This window comes from Ipomoea triloba, chromosome 4 (assembly GCF_003576645.1).
Source record: "Ipomoea triloba cultivar NCNSP0323 chromosome 4, ASM357664v1".
NCBI classification, from domain to species: Eukaryota; Viridiplantae; Streptophyta; class Magnoliopsida; order Solanales; family Convolvulaceae; genus Ipomoea; species Ipomoea triloba.
Window position 1 is genome coordinate 1,243,363 of NC_044919.1, and position 17,099 is coordinate 1,260,461.

At 36.8% G+C, this 17,099-nt stretch overlaps 4 protein-coding genes across 5 annotated transcripts; 2 read left to right on the plus strand and 2 right to left on the minus strand.

Annotated features, from left to right (window-relative positions):
- The first annotated feature begins 1,711 nt into the window (after positions 1–1,711).
- Positions 1,712–5,665, plus strand: LOC116015454 (AT-hook motif nuclear-localized protein 1-like). Of its 2 annotated transcripts, none has more exons than XM_031255525.1 (6): positions 1,712–1,823; positions 2,497–2,887; positions 3,577–3,644; positions 4,501–4,632; positions 4,808–4,972; positions 5,077–5,665. In XM_031255525.1, exons 2-6 carry the CDS (start codon positions 2,518–2,520, stop codon positions 5,353–5,355), a joined length of 1,014 nt encoding a protein of 337 aa, XP_031111385.1. In that variant the 5' UTR covers positions 1,712–1,823; positions 2,497–2,517; the 3' UTR covers positions 5,356–5,665. The 2 variants fall into 2 exon arrangements, with proteins under 2 accessions (XP_031111385.1, XP_031111386.1); XM_031255526.1 differs by lacking the exon at positions 1,712–1,823 and adding an exon at positions 2,399–2,418.
- Positions 5,666–6,289: 624 nt separating this feature from the next.
- LOC116015514 (protein cornichon homolog 4-like) lies at positions 6,290–8,668 on the minus strand. Its single transcript, XM_031255607.1, has 5 exons — positions 8,436–8,668; positions 7,243–7,424; positions 6,893–7,015; positions 6,720–6,774; positions 6,290–6,566 (listed from the first exon to the last, which is right to left on the minus strand). Exons 1-4 carry the CDS (start codon positions 8,505–8,507, stop codon positions 6,747–6,749), a joined length of 405 nt encoding a protein of 134 aa, XP_031111467.1. The 5' UTR covers positions 8,508–8,668; the 3' UTR covers positions 6,290–6,566; positions 6,720–6,746.
- Positions 8,669–9,384: 716 nt separating this feature from the next.
- LOC116017002 (ATP-dependent DNA helicase 2 subunit KU80) lies at positions 9,385–13,578 on the plus strand. The gene is made up of 12 exons (XM_031257495.1): positions 9,385–9,514; positions 9,674–9,766; positions 9,860–9,911; positions 10,003–10,134; positions 10,575–10,978; positions 11,216–11,502; positions 11,621–11,816; positions 11,932–12,138; positions 12,255–12,422; positions 12,499–12,837; positions 12,922–13,052; positions 13,163–13,578. Exons 1-12 carry the CDS (start codon positions 9,500–9,502, stop codon positions 13,281–13,283), a joined length of 2,145 nt encoding a protein of 714 aa, XP_031113355.1. The 5' UTR covers positions 9,385–9,499; the 3' UTR covers positions 13,284–13,578.
- Positions 13,535–16,969, minus strand: LOC116017003 (peptidyl-prolyl cis-trans isomerase FKBP53-like). Its single transcript, XM_031257496.1, has 10 exons — positions 16,825–16,969; positions 16,614–16,684; positions 16,048–16,429; positions 15,521–15,839; positions 15,013–15,384; positions 14,516–14,783; positions 14,319–14,406; positions 14,193–14,234; positions 14,042–14,090; positions 13,535–13,879 (listed from the first exon to the last, which is right to left on the minus strand). Exons 1-10 carry the CDS (start codon positions 16,835–16,837, stop codon positions 13,795–13,797), a joined length of 1,689 nt encoding a protein of 562 aa, XP_031113356.1. The 5' UTR covers positions 16,838–16,969; the 3' UTR covers positions 13,535–13,794.
- Positions 16,970–17,099: the final 130 nt, after the last annotated feature.

Genomic DNA, 17,099 nt, shown 5'->3' on the forward strand with positions numbered 1-17,099 from the left:
ATTACTTTCTTCCTTTTTTTTTTTTAAGAGAAAAAATATATTTTGTAAATTTTTATTTGCTTAAAAATCGTATCTTTATTTATATATCTGCTAGATTTTGAGGTATTAACTTTTTGGGTCTCTTTTTGTTAGTTTGCATGCTCTCATCTTGAATTTGAAAGGAAAAGTTAAGTCGATCTTGGTCTGCACTTGAGCTCTTACTGCTTCAGTATTTTCTCTTCTAATTTCTGGGTATTTTATTTCTGTAAAATTTGAAGAAAATGCTGGCTTTGCATGCAATATTCTTACTGCTAAGCTCAAGAAATTCTCTCCTTTTTTTTTACCTTTATTTTGTGCTTTCCTTTTGGTGTTCTTTTTTTCTTTTTCTTTGGTGGGGGGTGGGGGTGGGGGTTGGTGGGGCTCTCATAGTTCTGTTTATTTCTGTGTTCTGGGTTTTAGAGAAACTATTGTCCTTGTTCAGTGCAATTTATTTTTATACACTGTGTTTTTGTGTGTGTATATNAATTTTTGAAGAACTTTTACAGGTGTGATCCTCTTCTCTTTTTTGATGGGCCCCACAAATCTGGCAAAAACCAAAGTGCTTCGGTTGTGAAAAATCCCCAAAAACTCATCCCTCCATTTGTTGAAAAAATCATGTTCTAGTTTTTAGCCAAGCAAAAAAGTCTACTATTGTGGATGCCCTAAGAGTATAATAGACACATAAGAGTAATTTAAACATCCTCTATAAACTTTTTTATTTGAAAAGAAATAATAATAAAGAAAAATGCAAATATATGCAGCAGAGGGCAGTGGCATTAGTTTAGTAATTGGAGTAAAGTGGAAGGGCAGGAGTATAAGGGGTAGGGTGTAATTGAAAAGGACAAAAAGTAGGTCAGCGGCATGAAAAAGGTTGACTACTCCGACAACCTCTTTGGTCCCCTACCTTCTCTTTTCAGCTTTATTTTGTCTTAACATTATTTTTCTTTCATTTTTAAATTCAAAACAAACCACCGTCCTCTTATTCCTCTTTTACCAAATTACCATCCTCTTCCCCCCCCCCCCCCCCCCCCAAAGGGCCTAATTCAATTCTTTATTTTTCTTGCCCCCGGACTTCAAAGTTATTAAACCATATTTCAACCTTTTTGGTACTAGTGCAACTAATTTATTGCTTAATGAGAAAAATGATATTTCATTACTAGATAAGTTTTATTATTTAATAGTCTATAAATTATATGTGAAAGATAAATTATAATAAAGAAATTATGTAAGGTTGACCCAATTGAAAGAGTATTGACAAATCAAACTTTTGATCAAGAAATTTAATTTTTTAATTATGATCAGAGTGATAAATAATTGATACTCTATTACTGATCGCAAATTTAATTCTTGATAGATTAAATACAAATGATCAACTTTTTTATTAAGTGTTATATTGATGAAATATGCATTAAATACATTGAAACTAAAAGAGAATAAATGTATGCTTTAAATTATTAAAAGACTAAATTTAGGAGATGTTAAAAGTCACATTTATTTATTTATTAATTAAGACTCTTTAACAAAAATTTGGATTTAAATTTCTTCACTCATTTCATTTGGCCTTTGCATCTACTGTAGAAAAAAGTTGAAATTCTGACTGAAATTTCTTTTTACTCTTTTTCTTTCTGGGTTTTCCTAGTGGTGTGTCTATGTCCCATGCTCAAAAATAAATAAATTTAAAAATAATTTTTTTTGGTTTTTTACTTTTGATTTTCTAGTCTATTCTTCTTCTTGGCTCACTGTAGTTGAATTTGGAATTTGATCGGTGAAAATAGTGGATTTCAAAGGCCTTTTTGTGCAAGATTGTAAGTCATGCTGCAGACTGCAGTGATTTTTATTACTTTCTTCCTTTTTTTTTTTTAAGAGAAAAAATATATTTTGTAAATTTTTATTTGCTTAAAAATCGTATCTTTATTTATATATCTGCTAGATTTTGAGGTATTAACTTTTTGGGTCTCTTTTTGTTAGTTTGCATGCTCTCATCTTGAATTTGAAAGGAAAAGTTAAGTCGATCTTGGTCTGCACTTGAGCTCTTACTGCTTCAGTATTTTCTCTTCTAATTTCTGGGTATTTTATTTCTGTAAAATTTGAAGAAAATGCTGGCTTTGCATGCAATATTCTTACTGCTAAGCTCAAGAAATTCTCTCCTTTTTTTTTACCTTTATTTTGTGCTTTCCTTTTGGTGTTCTTTTTTTCTTTTTCTTTGGTGGGGGGTGGGGGTGGGGGTTGGTGGGGCTCTCATAGTTCTGTTTATTTCTGTGTTCTGGGTTTTAGAGAAACTATTGTCCTTGTTCAGTGCAATTTATTTTTATACACTGTGTTTTTGTGTGTGTATATATAGTGTATACTTGTGTGTATATACTTATTTTCTTCAAGTCTACACATTTCCCCTAATTTAAGGTTTCTGGTTCTTGAAATTTACTGACATTAATGATAGTAGTGTTAATGAGTTGAATCTGATGCATGTTTGTGGTATAGGCTGTTCCCTGCTGTAGTACTATGATAATGGAATCAAGTTCAGGGATGAATTCAGGACCATCTGGTGTGACAGTGATAGCGCCCGAGGCTCCATCGAGCTATCATGTGGCGCCAAGGAATGATGGCAATTCTTCCTTGGTCCCAGGAGCTTCACACTTAGGTCCATCTCCAGTTAATGCTGGTGGGATTATTGGCAGTTCTGAGAAGAAGAAGAGGGGCCGACCGAGGAAGTATGGGCCAGATGGTGCTGTGGCTAGGGCACTTTCGCCCACGCCAGCTTCCTCGTCTGCCCCACCAGCTCCCGGGGGCAGCTTCTTGGCCGAGAAAATGGGTGCCCCACGGCCTGCTTCTGAGAAGAAACAGCGCAGCAAAATTGGGGCTGAGAATTTAGGTAATACTGAGATTCCCGTGTTTTATGTTTTATGAACTTATGGAGACTGAAATCGATTGATTTGAACATTTTGCAATGATTATATAAGTGAAAGTTTGTGCTTGGACCTTGAGTTTTTCGATTTTTCACATTAATGGTTATTATTGGAAATCATACTCAAGTACTTGACCATCTACTCAGATGCTTCTGCTTCATATTTATAAACTTATAGTATCTATCGGTGTTTTTCTTTATTCTTTTTGTTGCATTTTATCTGGCAAACATTGGGGATTTTCAGTGATCTTGGTCTGAGAACTGTATCTGTATCCTGTAGTTTTCCTTGCTATTGATAATACGGCTTGCTTAAGTACAAGAACTTATAGAGAAAATTGATTCTTTTTGGCGAGGTTAATTACATTTGAATATAGTCCTAGACTCCTAGGCTTGTTATGTCTCCGGGCAGATACTATCATTAGATTGTCGTTACAGATAGTGTTGTAATATTTATCAGCGTTAATAGTCTATAGCCCTTAGAATTTCAGTTCGTGTGCTTACAGCATTGTATCAATGAAGCTACCAAATTAAGGTCTTTATTCTTCAGATTCTGTGTTGACTTCTCTTTTTTTTTTTTGGATAATTCTTTCCACTTAAAAATTGTTACTTTCTGGGTATGAATATTCATTGCAGTAATGATTTGCCTATCTGTTTAGGTGACTGGATTTCATGTACAACTGGCGGGAACTTTCTACCACATCTGATAACTGTTGATGCCGGTCAGGTATGTTTTGTTGTAAAGGGCCAACTTTTCATTAATACGTACTTCGTTTGCTAAACGAAGTTGCTCCTTAGTTATATGGCTTAGCGGGAATGGAGTTCTTTTCTTAATCTGTAGAACCATGGTGTCATTTCCTCGGATATGTAGTATGTACCCACAAAATTATTTGCTTAAAATTAGTCCCATTGGTGAAAGAAATCCAAACCTTTGTGCGATAATGAAATTTGTAGTTATATTAAATTTGGTAGTTTTGTACCAAGATGTGAAACATTTGTACAATTCTAGCCAATTTTTCTTTAAGTCGGTCCATACCCCTAATTGGGTTTTTTGGCACTGCTTAATCATTGATGCTTGTGTTGATATTCCGGGCAACTGGGCAAGCCCATACCCCTATTGGGATTTACTACTTTGAGCAAGTAGCAAGCCATCCCGGGATTTGATTTGCCTTTATTGGCCGAGAAGGTTGGGCTATAGCAAATCCACTATTGAACAAGTTCATACTTGACGGTTGCAATCATATGGTACTTATATTATGTTTACAATTTGAGAAGAACACTTATATATACCTATAGGCTAAAATAATCACGGTAGACAATAATTAGATTTCGACCCCCTTTGTTACATGCTTATTCGATATTGATCTAGACCCCCAATGGAAATCTAAGGATGTGGAGTTTTTTTGAGAAGAACACTTATACCTAATGGCTTTGTTACAAAGATTGCCAAAAGCATATAAACTTTAAGTTCTTTTTCCAGATCCGGTTTATTCAATTTTCGAGAACTTGCTAAGGATGTGGAGTTTTTTTATTTTCACCGCTATTTATTTTTTAATGAAATCTATGTCCCTTTGATTGTTTAGGATGTTACCATGAAGATAATCTCATTTTCACAGCAAGGACCTCGAGCTATTTGCATTATCTCTGCTAATGGTTTGATATCAAATGTTACTCTTCGACAGCCAAATTCTTCTGGGGGTACTTTAACTTACGAGGTGTGCCTCTTCATCTTCATTGTATATATATATATAGAAAATAAATATAGAATGATTGAAACGTGATTTGTATACTGGATTCATCTTATCAAAAAGCTTGAACTTTGTGGATTTACTATTTAAATTGGATCTTCAATCGTGAGAAATTTATATGCTCGTTTTGCAATTTCGACAGGGTCGGTTTGAAATCCTATCTTTGTCTGGATCCTTCACTCCTACGGAGTTTGGGGGGTCGAGGACAAGCAGGACCGGTGGAATGAGCATATCTCTGGCGAGTCCCGATGGACGTGTAGTGGGAGGAATGCTTGCGGGGCTCTTAATAGCTGCCAGTCCCGTCCAGGTAAATCATCTTCTAAGCGGACCTTATTTCTGTTGCTTGCACGCTTTCTTGAAAATAGCCGAGTAATTGCGATGAATGCCTCTCGCTAATTCAAATTATATCAGGTAATAGTGGGCAGTTTTCTCCCGAGCAATTACAACGAGTTTAAGACTCCAAAGAAGCCTAAAGCCGAGCCCAAACCAATTCCCAATTCGCAAGTCTCTGTTGCTATGCCTCATAATCCTAACGCGGACACCAGAAACCCCGGTGCACTAGCCATGGTTTATCCGGGATCTGGAACGCAAAGCGCTGTGCCTCCCTCCAATAACTGGGGCGCTATGGCAACGATGGATGACTCGAGGAAGGCTGCAACAGACATAAATATATCGTTGCAGGGCGAGTAGTTCGCACTCCGAGATATTATGACATTAAATAACTGATAGATGCACAGTAAATTTCCAGCTTTAAGCTATCATAGGATCGCGTAGAGAGCTTTTTTTTTTTTTTTTTTTTGGGTGCTCGTTCGTCCTCGTTTAGTCTTGGATGTTGTCTGTTGTTCTGATGTGATTAATGTCTGTCCATGGCAAAGCTGGGAACATGAACTTTACTTGCTGGGCTTTACTTAGCAGCTTATATGGGGTTCCATCTGCCACTTTGTTGAGATATTTCCAGGATTTTGACATTAACAAGTAATTTATTAAATGTTTCATTGTTTATGGTGCTCCATTTTCACTGATTTTAAGGTTTCTGAAGTGTTTATACTGCTGCAATAGCCAATATGTAATGGACTAACCAGGAATCTACAACCAACTACTATAAAGTTGAAAGGGACTAATGCATTGAGATAACTTAACTAAATTGGTTAGACTATTGATTTGATAATTACAAGGTTACAAATCTACTCTAACGGGAGCGACTTATTGGTTTGAGCAATTTAAATTGGTTTACTTATTTATGACGTTTTGCTGGTTAAGATCACAAGACAGAATGCATAGGGCAACCATAACCACAAGGTTGTAAGTTTTACTCCTGGCAGGAACAACTTATCATCTTAGGCAATCTTAGTAGGTACCTCCTTATAATCTTTTACTGCCTAGGATCTCAAGGTGAGATGCATCAGGAACAATTTCAGTCAAGTTGGTCAAGCTATTGACTTGATGATAATCACAAAATTAAAAGTTATACTCATAAATCATAATAGGAACAAATTATTGCCCTAAACAACCTAAACTGATGTACTTCTCGTGATCTACGCAATCAACGCTCTCCGATAGTGACTATGAATTTCTTCCAGTAAAAAGAAAGGGAATGAATGAATGATGCATCTGACCAGTTTGGTTTGATATTAAAGAGAAAAAAGAAATCATTATACTCCGTAGCATAAAGTTGGTGTTGGAATACAAGAATGAGTTTATGGGGAAAAAGCTTTACTAATACATAAGTGAAAATTATGAAAATTACTTTCACATTATACATTTCATTACAAAAAACCAGGTGCCTGCCAACCTGGCTGCCTTGAACTGGAGATTTTGAACCTTTCACAAAACACAAATACTCAGAGCAAAGAGTGATGATAATGCTCAAAGAAGCCCACACATCCTTCATCACACAGAACCTGAAATGTACAAAAATGTTTTTTTTTTCAATTTTAAGTCTTTAAAGGCCTATCAGAAGATCAAGAAATCCAAGTTCCCGTGTACGTGTTACAATGGATATGAGCTTTGAAATTTAAATGACGCAAAAGGGAAAGAGATCAGAGAAGGGGTACCCCCTAAGTAGAAGCACCGCTAGTTGCTTAATCATCCACTATGGTCCATACCATCCTACAAAAAAACCGAACAACGGGCATAAAGTACAAGGATCGAACAAACAAACTAGTATAGTTTGCAAGTAATAAGTTCTTGCGAAATAAACACCAATAGCTCGTCTATGGTAACATACCAGGTTATGGAAAATGCAAGAAGTAAGACCAGATATCCAAGCTTATACAACCGTATCTTCTTTTCCCAGGGAAGTTGATTGAAAATTTCCGTCACATCCAACAAGTGGCGACCATGAGTATAGCTGATACGGGTTTAATGCCAATTGTCAGCGAGCAAATAAAAAAATTGATGAATTAGAATGCAGCAAATTCTGAATTTTAAAGTATACTGACATATTTCACTCTTTATGAGGTATTTTCCAAATTCCTAGGTAGATAATCCGAAGTTTGAAACACGTTAAGCCCCCGATGGCATACACTTGAGTAAAGAACCGAAAAATATTTTCTATTAGAGAAGGAACAAACTTACACTTTGAAGTTGTAGTATAAATACGGGAGACACAGCAGACACATAAACCAATGACCTGCTATAAGATGTAGGATACATAGCATCCCTTCAGCAATAAAACTAGGCACGACAACTTTATTTATCCGGGATGCTGAATCATATGGGTTGATATAATCATACTCAAGGTCAGCTAAGCACATTAGCTGCAAAATTAATTCCGAGCATTACGTTCTTCAGAATAAATAAATAAAGGACACGATTTAAAACAACAAAAGACAGGAAACACATAATAGCCTTGACAACTAAACGGTACTAATTCTTTTCAAGATCATCACACGATGGTTTCAGCCAATTTTCAAGCTTAGACATCTTTCCATAGACCATAATAACCAGACTATAACGACCATTGGTGTTCTAGTACTGATCTACATGCCAAGTTGCCAACATCATAACCAATGGATGCCATTTGGCACACGTTCAACTTTAGCATCAAAACCGCAATAAGTAATCTTTCTTAATTTCCACCCCTATTAGGCGGTATTTCACCACTAATAGAGACAATCTCGGTCTTGGACAAGGAGCCACCCTTACACAAGAGGGTGAAACTCCCACACGGCGACTATTAGGGCTAGATCTTGCTTCCTTGTCCTCTTAAGGGTGAAACTCCCACACCACGACTGTCTGGGCTAGATCTTGTGTCCTTACTCACAATTTGCCACCTAGGAACCAACTAAGCTACCCGTGCTAGGCTAGATCCTCTTAAGGGTGAAACTCCCACACCAGGGCTGTCTGGCCTAGATCCTGTGTCCTTACTCACAATTTGCCACCTACGAACCAACTAAGCTATCCGTGTGGGCCCCTCTCTCGTTTCTCTATTAGTAAGTACACTATACTCTTCAAATATAAACTCTATAGCCACTAATCCTGCAATTATATTGGTCAACAAATATGCTCTCCTCCTCCTCCTTTCAATGTTAAACGAAATCAAGCTCCTTTTAGCTCAAATTATTGTTCAATTCATCGATAATATAGATAAATGAGGGACAAAAAAATGCTCAGATTCAAAAGTTTCCACCTTTAGATTCACAATTTCACTGTTTTCTGATTCATTAACCAATCAAGAGGATAACTCTCCAAATTTACAATATCATCCGAAGCTCGTGAATCATCTAAGAAAAACAGAGAAAGAAATCTGAAAAAGAAAGGTATAATACCTGGTAAAGGAGAAGACCAAGAATGGCCACTAGAAGGAAGAAGGAAAGAAGCCATGCAAAGAGATCCACCATGGCCCCTCACGCTCCTTCCTTCTCTGCTTAGTTTGTTTCCCTCGCCCCCCTTCCTCGGCGTCTTGTCGGAGTAGTTGCCGTTCCGGGAAACCGAGGAAACGGTGACCTATTTCACCGTAGCCGTTAGTGAGATGTCTGAGATTCTCTCTTCTGATTTCCTTTCCCATTGTTCTTTTACCTTCCCCCAAAAAGTAGCTTCATTAAAAAATTAAATCTTTAATTAAAAAAATTATTAATTTTGATCGGGCAACAGCAAAATGATAGTTTTAATTCACTTGTTTGATTTCTACTAATTTTCATCCATAACTATTTTTTAGTATCAATTTTCATCAACGATTATTGTTTTAGTGTCAAAATTCATCACGTCGATAACTCTTCCGTTTAAGACATGCATTAATTTAAAAATTTCAAATGTATCTTCATCATTTTCTATTAAGATCCCTATTTGAGAAGGAATAAAGATTCAAGTCATAAGATCGATTTCAATTCGCAGTTCTCCTAATCAGCCTACCTTAATTTGAGTCGATCTTAAAGCTTAAATCTATTTATTAATGCTCAAATTTGGATCTTAATTCAAAATGACAAAAATGCCTTTAATAATTTCGTAAGGATGATCAGCACGATGAATTTTGACACTAACATAATAGTAGTATATGAAAATGGGTAGAAATTAAATAAGTGAACCAAAACTGTTATTTTGATAATATTCGTGTACCAAAATTTGTATTTGTTCATTATTAATTACTCATTAACATTCTTTTTTGTTTTTGGTTATTTTCTTTTCAATTTTACATTTGTTTGTAAAAATAAAAAGGAAAAAAAAATCATTTTCCGCATTCTTTCCCTCCTTTTTAAAAGAGAAGAAATCCCCGGTGGAAGATTCCACTGCAAGCTTTGAGCACTGAAGAAGAAGAAGAAGCAAACGGCACATTACTACAAGATAATAACTTTCTCTGTAAACTCCATTAAAAAGGCTCTCTTTTCCTCTTCAGATGGCCCGAAACAGGGTGAGTTTTACTCTTTAATCTCCCATTCCCCCCATATTTCATTCAATTTACTCCGTATCAATCCGTAGTTCCATTCGCGGCTACATTTATTCTTCGCGTTTATATGACCTGAAAATTTCCGCTTTTATTTTGGTACTAATAATTTCTCAACACAAATAGGAGGGTTTGATTTTGGTGATTGATGTGGGGCCTTCAATGCATTCTGTTCTTCCTGAAATTGAGAAGGTTTGCTCCGTGTTAGTGGGAAAGAAGGTATTTTTTTTTACCATCACTCTCAACTTTTTAGTGTTTTCCCTTCCAAACCTGTGTGGATATTGGATAATCTCTGTGCGTTATTGTATGTAGTTGATTTACAACAAGTATGATGAAGTAGGAGTTATTTTATTTGGGACAACAGGTATTTCTTTTCATTTCTTGTTTATTTGTGATTTTATTGCTACTATTATCTTAGCATGAAATGAGAGAATCTGTTTGTACAATTGTCCCAGAGACTGCGAACGAATTGACAAAAGAAGTGGGTGGATATGAACATGTGACGGTTCTGAGGAGTATCAAAGTTGTTGATGATGACCTTGTTCAGGCTGTAGAACAGATTCCTCGAGGAAGCGTTGATGGTGATTGTATCCTACGTATGCATTTTAGCATGATGAAGAAGCAAGATCCTTTGCACTCTTTAGTTTTGTCATTATATGCTTTGAGTCATAATATGGCATTCATATTTTAAGCGTTTCTAGAGAAAATTGAGTGTCATGAGATGGATGAATATAGTATATCTGTGCAATCCAGCCACTATGTTTTCTCTGCTAAAATAGTCCAAGTATAAAATAGAAGTTTTTTATGTGACCCATAGTCCAGCATTGATTTTTTCTTGTTTTCCTGTGATAGTGAATATGGTGAATTATTATGATGCATAACATGTAGTTGACTGATCATCAAATTGTAACTTTTCGGTTGTGATTATTACTCCTTATATTCTTGAATGCCAATGCTCCCACGTTCTTACTTTTGAGATGTGATTTTCATATTCTTGAGTTTTGAGAACCCTAACTTTCTTGATTAGTTCTTGATGCCGTAATTGTTGGGATGGATATGATGATTAAAAAGTATGGGTTAACCAACAAAGGAAAGAAGCGCCTTTGCCTCATCACAAATGCCACATGTCCGATTAAAGATCCATACGAAGGAACAAAGGAAGATCAAGTCAGCACCATTGCAGCTCAGATGAAAGCACATGGCATGAGAATGGACTCTGTAATTGTTAGAATGAAACAAGATTTGGATGCAAAAAAAGGAATTATTGGTGAAAATGATTTTCTTTTGTCAGTATTTTCAGAAAAAACTTCCTCAAAAGCAGTATATGTTGAAAGTGCAACTTCATTGTTGGGTGCAATAAGAACTCGTAATATAACTCCTGCCACTTTATATAGAGGTGATTTTGAACTCAGCAACAAATTGAAGATCAAGGTGAGAACTAAGAAATGAGGCCAACTTGCGAGGCAGTTCCCAATTTTTAGTTTTTTCCTTCTTCCTTTTCATTTTTGCTTTTCCTGCTATCAGTTTACAGTGATTTTGGGGAAACAACGGAAGAGAGATTTACTCACTGGCTTACGTATCAACTCTATATCCATTTGAAAGATAATTATCACCTTCTGTTAGTGTTACTTATCTTGCTGGCTTGTTTCTTCTTTGGTTGTCTGATAGGTAATGGTCTATAAGAAAACAGCTGAAGAGAGATTTCCCACTCTGAAAATGTATTCAGATAAAGCACCTCCAACTGATAAGTTTGCTAAGCATGAAATCACAATTAATTATGAATATAAAGTTGTTCAAGATCCAACAAGAGAAGTGCCACCAGAACAAAGGATTAAAGGATACCGATATGGACCTCAAGTAGTTCCCATATCATCTGCTGAATGGGAGGCAGTGAAGTTCAAACCAGAGAAAGGTGTGAAGCTTCTAGGATTCTCAGATGCTTCGAATATAATGCGGTAAAACTTAGCTGTTTTGAGCTTGATTTGGATGGTGTATCCTCTGGGTATTATTGATTTAACGAGACTTTTTTGTCCTTTGTTTTTTTTTGCTTTTATATTCCTTCTACCCGAAAAGGCACTACTATATGAAAGATGCGAATGTCTTCATAGCTGACCCAGAAAATTCGAAGGCCATTCTTGCTGTCTCTGCATTGGCAAGGGCAATGAAGGATATGAACCGAGTAGCAATTGTCCGCTGCGTATGGAGACAAGGGCAGGGAAATGTAACTATAGGAGTCCTTACTCCTAATGTGTCTGACAAAGGCAATGTTGTAAGTGTGAATCCATCGTTGCAGCTATCCCGACCCCGTTTTAAATTTCTTTGTGAATATGATTTTTTTTATAATTTAAATATGAATTAACACTCAAGTTCGATGTTGATTTCAGCCTGATTCATTATATTTCAATGCTCTTCCTTTCGCTGAGGATGTGCGGGAGTTTCAATATCCATCTTTCAGCAATCTTCCATCGTCAATGCTCCCTACTGAACAGCAACAGGAGGCTGCAGATAATCTTGTCAAGATGCTTGATCTTGCACCGTCTGATAGTCAGGAAGTATTGCTGCCTGAGTTCACGCCTAATCCTGTATTACAGGTATTCCGTCGTGCATGAAATGCATTCAATTGAACTTCTATATTTTCTTAGAACAGTTCATTTTTGTGTTTAGCAATATGGTTTTGAGAAGCATGATATTGTTTTCAAATATTCAGCGGTTTTATCACTATCTTGAGTTGAAGTCAAAGCACCATGATGCTGCTGTCCCTCCACTCGATGAAATGCTTAGGAGGATAACAGATCCCGATCCTGAACTTCTTTCTCGAAACAAGACCGTCGTTGATGAATTCAGAAGGTGTTTTGAACTGAAAGACAACCCAAAGGTATTCTTGACAAGCACAGCTCCATTTCATAATATCAGATTTTGCTAAACCTCATTTACCTATTAATGTCCTGCAGATGAAGAAATCAAGAAGAAGATTGATAAGAGAAAAACCAACTGGATCAGATGAGGAAGGAGAAGATTTGGGCAAAACCGCTGAAGCCAAACGGCCCAAACCTATTGACTTCATAGAACATGCATCTAAAGTTAAACCTGAAAAAATTGGAAACATAAATCCTGTTCAAGATTTTGAAGACATGATATCTCGCAGAGATAGCCCAGAGTGGGTTAATAAGGCTATTCAGGAAATGAAGAATAAGATCTTTTATCTAGTGGAGAGCTCTCATGAAGGGGATACATATCAGAAAGCATTGGAATGCTTAGTGGCTCTCCGCAATGGTTGCATTGTTGAACAGGTATGCTGTCTCCCCTTTCCCCGCTCTCCTTCCCAAAACTTGCGAGATGACAGACAGCATAATATGGTAGGTTCAATTGTGTAGGAACCAAAACAGTTCAATGATTTGCTACATAATCTTTATGCATCCTGCAAAGAAAAAGATCTCGGAAGCTTCTGTAAGCAACTCGAATCTCATGGAATCACCTTGATAACCAAGACAGAAGCCCCCGACAGGTCTGATTTAAGAACCCATCTCTTTCCATTGTTTCATATTTCAGTTCACACCCGTTCTCCTTTCCCTTTGCGCTTAACTGCTGATAATATCTTGTTTTTGGTATTCACAGCGATATTTTGGAGAGCGAGGCCAGAAGCTTTATGACTAGTTCAGAGCTGAAAGCAGAAACTGCTATGAAGGAGCCCAAAGAGGAGCAAGATATCATGAGTATATACTTGGGTGGAAAATAGGGTCATCTATCTAGGAACCTCTCCATAGGATTTTTGCTTGTACTCTCTTGGCTCTCAAGATCTGTAAAGTAGTACTAACTAGTTTTTGGCAAGAACAGTTTTTTGTCTAAAATTTCCAAGTTTCTTTAACCAGTGGTTCTATTAATTCCTTTTGAACCATTGTTTACTTAAACTTTTCATTTCACCAGAAAAATGGAGAATTTCTGTAGTTATTAAACACACTAGACAAACATTGTATGCACAATAGCCAATCAAGTGGAGATTACTGATGAAATGATGAAAAGAATCAATCCCAGTACTGAGAACAGTAATCCTTGTACACTTCTATATTGTCTACACAATAATAGATTGATATTTGATTGTTCACATAAAATGAATAGTAAATTCTTTAGTGTTCCTTGAGACACCTCTGCCCCCTTCTCTTCCCCAAAATCTCTGGAAGCAGATATCTCACTCTCTGCCAGAGTCATCATCTTTTGAAGGTAAAATGTAGCAGAAAAGCCAAGCAAAATCATCTCCGGACGCCAACCAGTTCGATCTCATAAACCAACCATGAGTTTGGTGGTATGTTTTCCCCACCTCCCTGACTTCCATAACTGCAATGCACAATTTGACAGACAATTCACCAAAAAGAACAACGAGAAATCTGAAAGATCCGTGTAGGCCTATGGCCTTTGAAGAATGACAGGTTATGCAAGGGTTTGGTCCCAAAATGCTTCTTTTTTATTAGAGGTTGAGGGAAATGGAAAGATGCATACCCCATTGATGGAGGGACAGTAAGTCTCCTTTTGCCACCAGCACGCATACCTAGCATTGCAGAAATATGGTAAGATCTACAATTGAATGATACAACTATACAAGTGAACACTAATAAGTTATCAAACAACTAGAAATTTAGTAGTTGTTCACCTTCAAGACCAATGTTCCATCCATCAATAATGTGCTTGTCGCCTTCAGAACATTAGAAGAGAGAGGAATTAGCAAGCAAAATAAATTTAGAAGGGAATACAATTAACTTCTGAGAATTGCAAGTACCTAGGCGAAATTTGTAAGGAGTTTTGCCAATATTGGAGTCAAAAACCTGTCCATTCTGTCTTAGCATGCCAGTATAGTACACTTTTACCTGTACAAGATCAGTTCATCCAATAATCATGCTCATTCACAAATTCTCCAATGTGCTTGCTAAGGCTGGTCTTACAACATTTTTTATGATGGATCACACAAAATGTTACCTTTCTTCCTGGAGTAGCAACTTTTCCATCTGCTTCACCCATTGAAAGGTCTTCAATAGTCAATCCATTTGACAAGGTTCTCACTAGAGAGGGCTCCACATTCGGACCCTTGTCCAGGGCTATGACAAAATTTTCATTCACTGGCATATCAGGCTCAGGCATGATGTTAGTTCCCCCATCCTCAACTTTGGTCTTCTTTTTCTTCTTTTTTTCAGGCTTCTTCTCAGATAGGAATCCATCAGCTACGCCAGAATTAATGTTGATACTTCTGCATCGAAAACAATGTATATTCTATTGTAAGATTTTTATTCTTTGATAGGGATATTCTATTGTAAGAAAGTATATACATCAAGATAGATTGACCTACAAGGCCACAAATGGTAAAATCTATATAATCAACATACTGCAGGTGAAATGTTTCATCTAAGAAATGCATGATTTAGAGATTCCAACAAAATAATAACTAAAACAAGAAATCAGGTTCAGGAAAAACTGACTGAGTATTAGTTCGCAATTTATTTTCTCCAGTTGTTGCTGGTAAATCCTTGCTGATATCAGTACCCTCAGCATCTTGCTTGACCTCTTTGAGATCATCACTAGGACTGGAATCTTTGCATTCATTCAATCTCTCTCCCTCACTCCTTTTTTTCCTCTTCTTTAGTTTTGGACCATTTTCAGATAGCTCATCAGCATGGGGTTCAATTCCTATAGGAACTTCATGCATCATGTCAGACTTGGTGAGTTGCTCTGTTTTATCATCAACAGACATGTTCTCCTGGCCACTGATACCAACTTCAATAGATTTTGCATCCTCAGATTTGTTTTTCCTTTTCTTGCTGGGCTTTGCTCTCTTTGCAGACTCAGCATCACTAGAAAGCAGCAATGAAACAAATTGCAGGTCAAAAATCTTCCTTGACTGTAATGTGTGCCAGTAGACAGAAAGAATAAGCCAATTCATAGACACAAATATAAATGTATGACCTAAGTACAATAGGTAATACTCACTATTCTGGCTCTAACTTGTGATCACCTTTGTCGCTTACAAGTTGATCCTTGCAAATGTTACTCACATTTGTCATATCCATAGTGTCAACCTTTTCCTCTTTACCACTGTCACCATTTTCTGCCCGATCAGTAAGCTCATCTGTTAATCTGCCACTCCCCTCTCCACTTTCTGAAGATGTTTCCTTCGGAGCTACTTTATTTTTAGATGCAGACAAGATATATTTGTCTTCATCTCCGCTTTCTTGTGAAGTGTCGTCATCTTCAGACACAATTACTTGGCGTTTCTTCCTAAGTCGTTTGCAGTTGCCTTTCCTGTTTCCTGGTTGTTTTCCATTTGGGGGAAAAAAGAACCCAAAAGAAAAAGGTCAAATTGTGGAAGGCAATGCATTGAGATCGGTAAAACAAGAGAAATCATATGTGAGCATCCAAGTAGACACAAAACCACGCCCTTCTAGCAGAAGGCTTTACTGCCAGATACCTAATGGCAAAATTAATCATCATAAGGCATTAAGGCAGATCATATTTACCTACTACATCTTCATCACTTGAAACCGGTGAAGATGGGAAAACATCCGGCTCATCATCATCTATAAAGCTATCATCATATTCATCATCATCACTGCACTGATTGGACAACTCCGTGTCTGTGTTGGCTATATCCTCTCCATATGACTCCGTGTCACTGTGTGCATATGTATGAGAACTCTTACTCAGATAATAACCGGTTAGATGGACACTTCTTGGTCCAAGAACAGAAAAGACCACACCATCTTCCTCCTCAAATTCCAAATCCAAATGGCATGACTCCGTCTTGTCAGGCAACAAGGCACACAGAAACACCGGAGTCTTATTTCCCACATTACACTGAACCAAGCTCCTCGTTGTCGAATCCCCAATACCCAATGTTGCCTAAACATTTCCAGAACAAAAGATCAATCGAAACTGTGGAACATAACACATGAATAACACCATAATCAAATAAACAACAATATTAATACAAAGTTTAATTATCTCTACTAAACAAGCATTCCCTACAGCTCAAATGGAAATCAAGATTCATTTTTTCGGAATAAAAATCTCAAAGAGAGATTACCTGAGAAATCCGAAGCCGTCGTGTCCGTTCAAAGCAATGCGAAACCGGTTTTCCGGCTTTTACTTCAATCCCTAAAATTCATTTAAAAAGATAAGATCAAGAAATGAAACTTGCTTGGAAATACATCAATTGCAAAAGATGCAGAAAAGAAACAAGAACATAAATGAAGAATTCTGTCAATGAAAAACGAAATACGCAATATAGAACTCACCCCAGAAAGACATTCTTCAAAGCGGTATTCGAATTTAAACCCCTACGCATACAGAACTAAAAAGTATCTTACTTAAACCCTAGCTTATTTTTAAAATAAAAAACCCTAGCTTATTTATAGTGGGAGCTAGCGGGAGTTTGTACGCCTTTTTTTCGCGCGTTTCTGATTCTCTGTCCCTCTTTATCACTCCGTATAACTATTTTTCCTTTTATATCTCGCATTTACAGTTTACTACCCCTCTATTTTACTATAATCTTTTTTATACAGATTTTTCA